The following is a 9,320-nucleotide window of genomic DNA, read 5'->3' as shown; positions in this document are numbered from 1 at the left end:
AACGTCAATTTCAGTGTTGGTTCTTAATGCACATTGGCTTAGCCGCCCGTGATGCTCTTTCATTCATGTTCAGTGTATTGTTAATGTGTTTAAATGTTTATTTTTTGTAATAAAACTGTATTTTGTTGACCAAATTTTATTGAATCCCACCCAGATAATTTTAGAGAGTGCGCCCCCTCAAGGCCTTGTCATCGGCCAATAACATCAGGGCACGAATCAGAACAAAACTAATAAAGTCGGAGAAATTCCCGACATTTGGTCCTTCGAGAACCGGATGACAAGTGCGCTCTAGAGCTTGAAGGGAAATTTCAATAAAGTATGGTCTATAGGGTAGCCCTGATAGGACACAGTCAGCTCCCACCGAATCTGCCACAGTGTTAAGATAACCAGATTGAGATCTATAGAAGGCCAGGAGGTCTGGTCAGTCAAATTTTAGATAGTAGTCTATCATTCTGGCAGAGATGGTATGAGTTGGTCGTGTTATATGTAGGAGGAAACGACCTGGCAATCGATCACCCCAAAACCGTTTGGGATAATTTACGTACTCTTATCGAACGCTTGAGGAAAATTTGTGAAATCATTGCTATCTGCGATGCAGAGATCAGAGAGTATCTCCCTGATAATCGTTTTGCTATCAATTCTGTTGAATATGTCAATAAAGTAAAGAACTTTAATGCGAGAATCTCCAAATACTGCTACAAAAGAAGTCGGTTCGGAGTCCGACACTTGCCTATGAACTCTCGTGCCTACCGCAAAGGCAAACAAAGGGACGGAGTCCATTTTGATTCAGAAATCCGTAATGCGTTCCTCAATCGTTTGATGAGATTGATCAGGAGAGAGAGAGACAGACAAAACAACTAGGCTCAGCTTGTTCCAATGTGCAATTAGCCACACGTGCCACTAGTCTTTGTACCCAGTCTTCCTAATGTAAGAAAAATCCTCATTTCCTAGTTTGCATAACCCCCCCTAAGAAGTAGAGTAAATAATACAAAATGGCAGTGGCTATGATTGTCCACATCAAGGCCTCACTGAGTCTCACAGTGGACTTACTCGCCGAATCACATCGTGCGTTAGTACAAACATATTCTGAGAGCGTGTACCAAAATTTGGTCACGCAGTTGAGACAAGAAGGAGGTCAGCTTCGAGAGCTGTACAAACGTCAAGTCTTAAAGTTAGAATCTAGCTTAGATACCAGAATCAGGCAAGTCTTAGCAGAAGCTGTGCTAGCTTCTACCCTTTTGTTGAATCCAATCGATAAACTGAAAGTCACTCAGACAGGGAATGTTTCTCTCCCCAAATTGAAACCGCTGCCTCTCCCACTTTTGAAGGGGAAGTGCAGGAATATAATTCTTACAGAGAATTGTTCACGATCCACATGGATTGAAGGGCAGATTTGGACGACGTGTCAAAATTTACTTACTTGTTAGGGACTCTGGGCAGGGATCAGCTTAGGATCGTTAAATCCCTAAGTGTAACCGCCGCGAATTACCAGGTAGCGCTAGATCTCTTGGATAAGCAATATGGTAATGTACACCAAACGCTCGTGATCTTGCATCAAAAACTTGCCAACATACTCGTACCCTTGTTGAACCCTGTAGAGCTGAAGAAGTTCAGGTTTGAGTTAACAGTGATCATTGAGCAAATATAGAGGCTCTGTACTAATGATATAGGCCATGGCATGGACATGAGCCTTATCAATCAGAAGTTGTCAGAAGGTAAGCTCTATTGAAAGGTGGTCGAACACCTCAGAAAATACGACTATAATTTAGAAGAATTTTTTGAAGCTATAGACTTCATAATTCGCATGTTGGAAGATGACGCATTACAGCGAGGCGAGAAATTAGAATCTGATAAGAAAAACTATGTCAGCGTTAGACCCAAAATGAAACCCATGCAGAATAATTTTTGTCCCTTTTGCAATGAACAGCACACGAGCCGAGTAAGTGACGTGGCTGCCAGACGCCGCATTCTACTAAGGAAGGGTCAGTGTTTTAATTGCCTTCAGTCAGGTCACCGTAGTGATAGATGCCCTAAACCCAATTCATGTAAAAGTTGTGGAAATAATCATAATACTTCCATTTGTGAAAATAGCAGCTTCAGATGGGCACATTCAGTTCCCTCCACTTCGTCCCAAAATAATCCCAGTTTAGTAAGTAACAGTCAAGCTACAACCTCCCGCCCTGTAGTAAATGCGATGCCCAGGCAGCACGATAGAAACACCCTTCCACCCATAGAAAAAGTAGAATCACAACCGTGTAAGAGTGCTAAAGTAGCCCAAACGTCCAGTGTAGATCTTCCCTGTACGATTTTGCCAACGGCCATGGCCGAGATCCATCACAAGTAGGGGAGTAAACGGGTTCGCTTGTTTTTGGACACTGGGAGTCAACGAAGCTTTATCTCTACTAAAACTGCAAAGGAGTTAGGCCTGCCAGTGGTAGGCAAAGTGTCATCAAACATTGCTCCCTTTGGTTCAGCAGAAATCAGTGGCCAGTATGACGTTGTGAGTTGCCGGGTAGAGATGGGTAATAAAATTGTTCGAATGAAACTAGTTGTTCACGAGAACGTAGACGTCCTGATTCATAACGCAGGTTATGTAAGAGTAAGACAACACCTAGTAGGGAAGGGAGTCACGTTAGCAGATCCTTACAGTAAGAGCGATAAGTTACGAAACGTGCACATTCTTGTGGGTGCAGACTATTTTAATTATTTCATTATTGGAGTAGAAAAGATCGACGGGATAAGTCTTTTTCTGACCCATAATGGCATGTCGCCATATGGGAGAGTGCCACAGTGGCTATTAGAAGGTCACAAGATAGATCATGTGAGGACGCTCAGGGTATGTAGGGTCGCGAGCGAACCAATTGCATTTGATGTTGATGAATGGTGGTGTTTGGATACCGTAGGCATCGCCCCATCCGAGCAGTACACTGTCCGTGAAGCGGAAGCCATGCGAAAGGTTTTGCAGAGTGTAACGAAGAAGCCTGAGGGATACCAGGTTAGTTTGCCGTTCCGTTCAGAAGGTAGGCCAGAAACAAACTTTAGAAATGCTGTAGCACAGCTGGATTCACTGCAAACCAAATTTCAGAAAGACAAGAAATACTATAATCAATATCAGGGAGTGATCGACAAATACCTGGAGGCAAGATTTATATATGAAGTAAAAGATCCAAAAATAGAAGGATACTACATGCCGCATTTCGGCATTAATAAAGATAGCAGCACGACCCCTCTTAGAATCGTATTCAATGCCTCATCTAAAGCTAAGAATAATAAATCCTTAAATGAATGCCTGTTACCTGGGCCTAATTTAGTAGAGTTGGCCTATAATTTGCTTCTAAAGTTTCGAATGAATAAATACGCCATGCTTGCAGACATAAGCAAAGCATTTCGTAGAGTACTGTTAGATCCCCGTGATGCCAAATATACAAGATTCCTGTGGCGAGAGGTAGCAGGTCGAGCGCTGACCTTCGCTTTCAGAGTCGTGGTGTTCAGCATCACGGCTAGTCCCGTTTTGTTACAACAAGTATTGAGTCATCATTTTAGTTTAGAAGGAAGACCTGAAGTAGGCAAGTAATTTTACGTTGATAACTATGTTAGTACCTTTCAAAGTCTGGATGAGATGAAAAAAGAACAAGAATCTGTCCATGCAATTTTGGATGGGGCCAGAATGGCGTTGGAAGGGTGGGCAACGAACAGTATAGCCTTCAATAGCGAGAGAGTGGAAAGAACCTGTGAATGTGAGCGTGCTCGGGCTGAGATGGGCTCGAGACGTCGACCGTCTGTGTGTGAAAGAGAGTGAGAGGATTCGTGAAATGGGGGAGGGATGGGTACCTACGAAATGTAGGGTACTATCTTTGGTAGTGTCAATTTACGATCCGCTAGGTCTAGTCAGTCCTTTATTTGTTAGGGGAAAGCTGTTTCTCCAACAACTTTGGGAACAAGAGATTGGATGGGATGACGTGTTATGTAAGGAAAAGGCTAAAGAAGCGCAAGAACTGTTAGCAGAGTTGAAATCAGTCAGTGATTTAACATTTCCTAGAGCGGCAGGAGTCAGAAGATCCGAACTCCATATATTCACCGATGCCAGTAGTAGGGCATACGGTGCTGTAGCGTATGTCAGAGATAAAGAAAGTAACGTAAAATTACTCACCAGCAAAATGAGAATCACTCCAAAAGGGATGCTCAAAATCACCATCCCTAAATTAGAACTTTTAGCTTTGCTGCTAAGTTGTAGGCTAGCAAAAACGATTAAAGGTCTAATAGAGCCACAAGAGATTAGTATCTGGTCAGATAGCAAAGTTGCATTAGCCTGGGTGGCATCCCCGGATGCCAAAAACAACAAAAATATCTTTATATCTAACCGTGTGGCGGAAGTTGTTTTTCTCTGCCAGATTTGTGATTTCAGATTGAAGTATGTGCCCAGCAAACAGAATCCTGTGATGTCTTGTCTAGGGGCGCAACAATCCAGCAATTGCAGCAGAACCCTCTTTGGCGCCAGGGTCCAGAGTTCTTGGGAATCCCAGGTGAGCCTGTTCCTTTCAAAGAGGAAAATCTAACGAATATCAGAACCGTGGTAGCGGCGGTGCAGGAACTGAGGGAAGAAACAAGGTCTATTCCCCCAGGAGGGATATGGGGACTACTACTCAGGGAGGTTGAGTTCCGAATTTTGATTAGAGTAACCAGATTAGTGTTAAAGATTGCAAAAGTGAAAAGGGATCCTTTTCGAGCTCTTGTCTTATTAGAGCAAAGATTCTATTTGTTACTACTGTGTATGCATAGTTGGAGGGTGAGGTCAGAACCCCCTCGTCCCCTGAGATATTGAATTTTGTGAGGCAATTAAATTTAATTATAGTAGATAAAATTGATTGCACTAGGGGACGGAGTGTCCCAAATTGAAGAGATGAAACATTTGATTCTTTTGCCTGCTAAGGGACACTTAGTCAGAGCATACTTAAAGTATATTTGCATTGTTTGCACCTCCATTGTAATGTCAATACGCTAATGGTGATTTTTCGACAGAAATGCTGGACGCCAGGCCTGAGGTCTATTGCTAAGCAAGTTGTACGGAAGTGTCCAGAATGCGTGCTAGCCTTCCAACCTCCGATGAGACAACCACCACCAACCCCCCCTACCGAAGGAAAGGATCACCTTGCAGAAACCATTTGCCGCAGTCGGTGTGGACCACACCGCGGCCATACAAACAGAAATGCGACCAGGCTATATCCTCATCATGACTTGCATGGCCACCAGGGCCGTGTATTTAGATTTCTGCCCCTCCTTGGATGCTGAGGAATTTGTTCTAGCTCTTCGAAGATTCAGTGCTACGCATGGAGCCCCGACCTTAATCACTTCTGATAATCACCAAACGTTCAAGACGGCCAGCAACCTCCTTCAGGGACTTTATGAAGAGGATGAAGTCCAACAGTTCCTGAGGAGGACTGGCGTAGAATGGCAATTTCAAACCCCACGTGCGCCGTGGAAAGGCGGTTTTTTCGAACGTCTGATTGGTGTTACGAAGCGTGCCCTTCAGATTGCCCTCGGGAGAAAGAATCTGCCGGAGGCCCTCGTATTAACTCTAGTGAAAGAGGCGGAGGCGGTAGTTAATAATAGGCCGTTGATGTATAGTGGTGACAAGTGCGAGGACGAGGTCCTCACCCCCTCTCATTTAGTGCGAGGTCACTTAATTAACTTAATGGCACCTGTTTTGCCAGATGAAGACCTTAATGCTACCTTCACCTCCTGGAGGCTACGGGATCGATATCTTAAACTAACAGACACTTTGAAAGCCTTCTGGGAGAGGTGGAGGAAGGAGTACCTAAGTGCCCTAAGAGCCTGACACGATTGTCAGTCTGGGGAACCCACCAAGCTGCACCCCGGAGACATCGTGTTAGTAAAGCAAGAAAATCAAAAGCGGGCAACGTGGCCCCTTGAACGCATCGTGGAGACGTACCCGGACGACGACGGTGTCGTGCATTCGGCCAAGGTATTGTTCGAAGATGTTGAGTCCCTGCGTGCTGTCAGCCACTTGGTCCCCCTGGAACTTGCCTCCTCAGATGACGATGATGGCATTGGAGACGAACGGCGTGACGATGTTGATGGTGTGACGGAGGAGATGGTGCGAGACGACGACGGCAACGAAGAGGTCCGAGACGAGGGAGCGTACAGCCCAGCAGTAGGTGTTCCAGGAAATGTTGTGACGTCTGGGGACGACCAAGGGATGGCACTGGCTGCAACATCTGAACAACCAGCCACAAAGGTCTTGAGTGACGTAGAAGACACTGACGATATTGGTTACGATTCGAGCGATACCAATGCGGTAAGTGAGAGTGCTGAAGTGAATGATACTGAGGTATCGAGTGGTAGTGATGCTGACGTTCAGTTAGGCGGACAAAGACGTTCTGCACGCCCTTTGAGAAAGGCTGCTGCTAAGCAGCGCGAGTTAATGAAGCGCTTAATGGAAAGCGACTATATCTAAGTTATAGCTAGAAACAGTGAAAGAAAATGGGAAGGTCCCTTATTCTGGTAGGCAGGGAGGGTGGACCCAAGTAAGTGTAAGTGTAGGTGAGTTGAATCCTCAGAGGATGGAAGTGCGTTGGGTTAGCGTAAGGTGGTGGGAGCCCCCTCTTGTGCAAACAAGTCGAGCGTTGTGCGGAGATAGCCCCCACCCTCAAGGTAAATTACCAAAATGTATATGAGTAATGAGTACTTCTTATAGAGAAGTGAAAGAGTTTTGAGGGCATGTGTCCCGTGAAAGAGTACATACTGAATCGGTTGTAATCTATGTTTCCTTAAAGGCGAATGGCCTGTCGATCTGATTATGCTTGTTGATTATTGAAGGCGAGTAGCCTAGAATAACAAGCGTGTTGCATGAAGAATGTTGAAGGCAGAGTGCCTTATGAGTGTTCCTATTAACATATTGCTTTATAGAAGCGTTAGTTGAAGGTGAAGAGCCTAATATAGAAGTTTCTCTTGCATGTTGTATTGCATTTTGAGGCGAGTGCCTAAAGTCTATGCTTGTTGCATACAAAGTTGTACATACATGACTGTTTCCATTTTCATGCCATTGATTGAGTAAAGGCAGATTGCCTTATGAGAGTGTATATTCATGTTTCCTTGATTGTGATTTTCCATTTATGCTTTTGATCTTATTGCAGGCCCATTGCCTATTGAGTTTCTATGCTGATTCATGTCTACCTTGTGTGTATGGGTACATTTGTATATATATATGTCTGCCATTGATATTTTATTTGTATATGTGTGACATTGATTACCCCGGGTGTAATATTGATGTATTCTTTTTTGCCATGTCATGTTTTTTGTGTCCTCTGTTAGAGTTGCTGTGGAGCGCTACGCAGCGAGCCTGACTGAGTAGTGTAGGAGTGGTTACTCCCCCCCCGAGCTCAGTCTTTCCTGAATTGTCCAGCATTTCAACGCCCCATACTTTGGGTGTGGAGTATGTCATGAATTTCGAACTGATCATTCGAAATCCCCGCCATTTAACTTCACAAGTGTTGCGTTAAATTGGGGCAAGACTGAGGGATCTCGTGGGCAGAAAGCTGTCCAATACACGACAGAGTTAAGACGTAATTCTTAAATGCCTGGCGGTGAAGGAGCGCGTCTTATAGTAATGAAGACGCAACGAATTTTCATTAATGAATATGATTTGCTATTCCCTAGTATGAGCTAAATTGTCAATGTAGAGATTTGGAGCCAAGGACTCCATAGCCATTCAAGAATTTGCAGATTACGGCCTTCAGCCAGAACTTTGAGTCAATTCATTGAACCCAGATGATAAATGTTATTTTTCCCATTCATAAGTAAAGTAGATTAATTGATCTCCGTAATGTCTAAATAAGCGATGATTCCTGCCTGAATTCTGAATTACAAGGATTCTGTAGTTTATGCGGGAAAGCGTAAGTTTCCTTTGAAGTAGGGCGAAGCGACGCCTCATTCCTGCCCTAGTCCTGAACGTCGTAAGTACCGTGATATTTGTGTGTCTCTCGATTCTCCAACTCCCAGCCATCGCCATGCTAGGTCGAATTCCGTCGTAACTGTAAGTTATCTTTATCCACATATAGATGTGTCATCCCTGCAATGAGGGACTTGATTTGTGCAGCAAACGAAAGCTGCAAGTGTAAGAATGTCATTTATTTGTGATTTAGAGTAAATGGGTCTCGTATTATTGTGTATTTTCGTTCAGTCGTGGACTTAGTGCTTTTCAAGCACATGATGTCAAAGACCCTAAGGGCTATAACAAACTCATGAGAGCTTTCAGGTTCCTTGAATTAAATTAATGAGAGTAGTAAGAAACTGCGTGTGCAGTGGAATTTTGCTAGTAACGTCAATTTCAGTGTTGGTTCTTAATGCACATTGGCTTAGCCGCCCGTGATGCTCTTTCATTCATGTTCAGTGTATTGTTAATGTGTTTAAATGTTTATTTTTTGTAATAAAATTGTATTTTGTTGACCAAATTTTATTGAATCCCACCCAGATAGTTTTAGAGAGTGCGCCTCCTCAAGGCCTTGTCATCGGCCCATAACATCCGGGCACGAATCCGAACAAAAATAATAAAAGTCGAAGAAAATCCCGACACATAACATAATTTAAAAGTTGAGATAATGTAGAATGTGAAAAGAGAGGGAGATTAACATTGTCCGTTCAAAGCAAGAAATTGTTGTCATCACTCAAGATAAGGAGGACTCGAAGTCTCCATTTTGTTTTCATAAAATGTCAAAACTTCTGATAAGGGAGTTCTGTTTGGAACCTCTTGAGCATACAATGTACATGACCGGTTTCAAACGTGTACGTCTTTCTCGAGAAGTCACATGGAAGGATTGCACCATCTTTCGTAAGATCGTTCTAGAATCTTTTGTTTAAGCATGCGTCATCTTTGGGAAGTGACGTCATTTAGTTTTGCTTTCAATATAAATAATTATTCCTTTCATATTAAAATACTTTTATTGTCTTAAATCACGTAATAATATTTGTTATTTGTGACTGTAATTCCAATTTCTCTTTAGATACTATTTTGAAAGAAAATTTTTATGAAAGTAACTGTCTCTCGGCCCCAAAAAGTTTTGTGTGTTCGAAATTAACTGTTAAGCTTCCGTACAAAAGGAAATTCATTCTGATTTAAGACCTCGTGGTGTAATCATCTCCTTCTCTCTCTCTCTCTCTCTCTCGCTATATTTGATTTTACATTAACGTAAAGATTTCATACATACCTAGTTGTTGGTCACTCATATAAATTTCAGGTTTGATATTTATTAAGAGTTATCTAATATTGTTAGTGTTTATTTGTGGAATCTGAACAGACGTTG

The 9,320-nt window shown here is 43.0% G+C and overlaps 1 protein-coding gene across 1 annotated transcript; it reads left to right on the top strand.

The window, feature by feature from the left end:
- Nucleotides 1–1,059: 1,059 nt before the first annotated feature.
- On the top strand, nucleotides 1,060–8,445 carry LOC135200233 (uncharacterized). Its single transcript, XM_064228673.1, has 2 exons — nucleotides 1,060–4,523; nucleotides 5,020–8,445. Exon 1 carries the CDS (start codon nucleotides 2,519–2,521, stop codon nucleotides 3,572–3,574), a length of 1,056 nt encoding a protein of 351 aa, XP_064084743.1. The 5' UTR covers nucleotides 1,060–2,518; the 3' UTR covers nucleotides 3,575–4,523; nucleotides 5,020–8,445.
- The last annotated feature ends 875 nt before the right edge of the window (nucleotides 8,446–9,320 follow it).

The sequence above is a fragment of the Macrobrachium nipponense genome, chromosome 26 (assembly GCF_015104395.2).
Source record: "Macrobrachium nipponense isolate FS-2020 chromosome 26, ASM1510439v2, whole genome shotgun sequence".
NCBI lineage: Eukaryota > Metazoa > Arthropoda > Malacostraca > Decapoda > Palaemonidae > Macrobrachium > Macrobrachium nipponense.
This window is presented reverse-complemented; position numbering and strand designations above follow the sequence as displayed.

Coding starts and splice junctions, on each gene's coding strand:
- LOC135200233 (XM_064228673.1), top strand. CDS start 2,519: ATGGGTAATAAAATTGTTCGAATGAAACTAGTTGTTCACGAGAACGTA.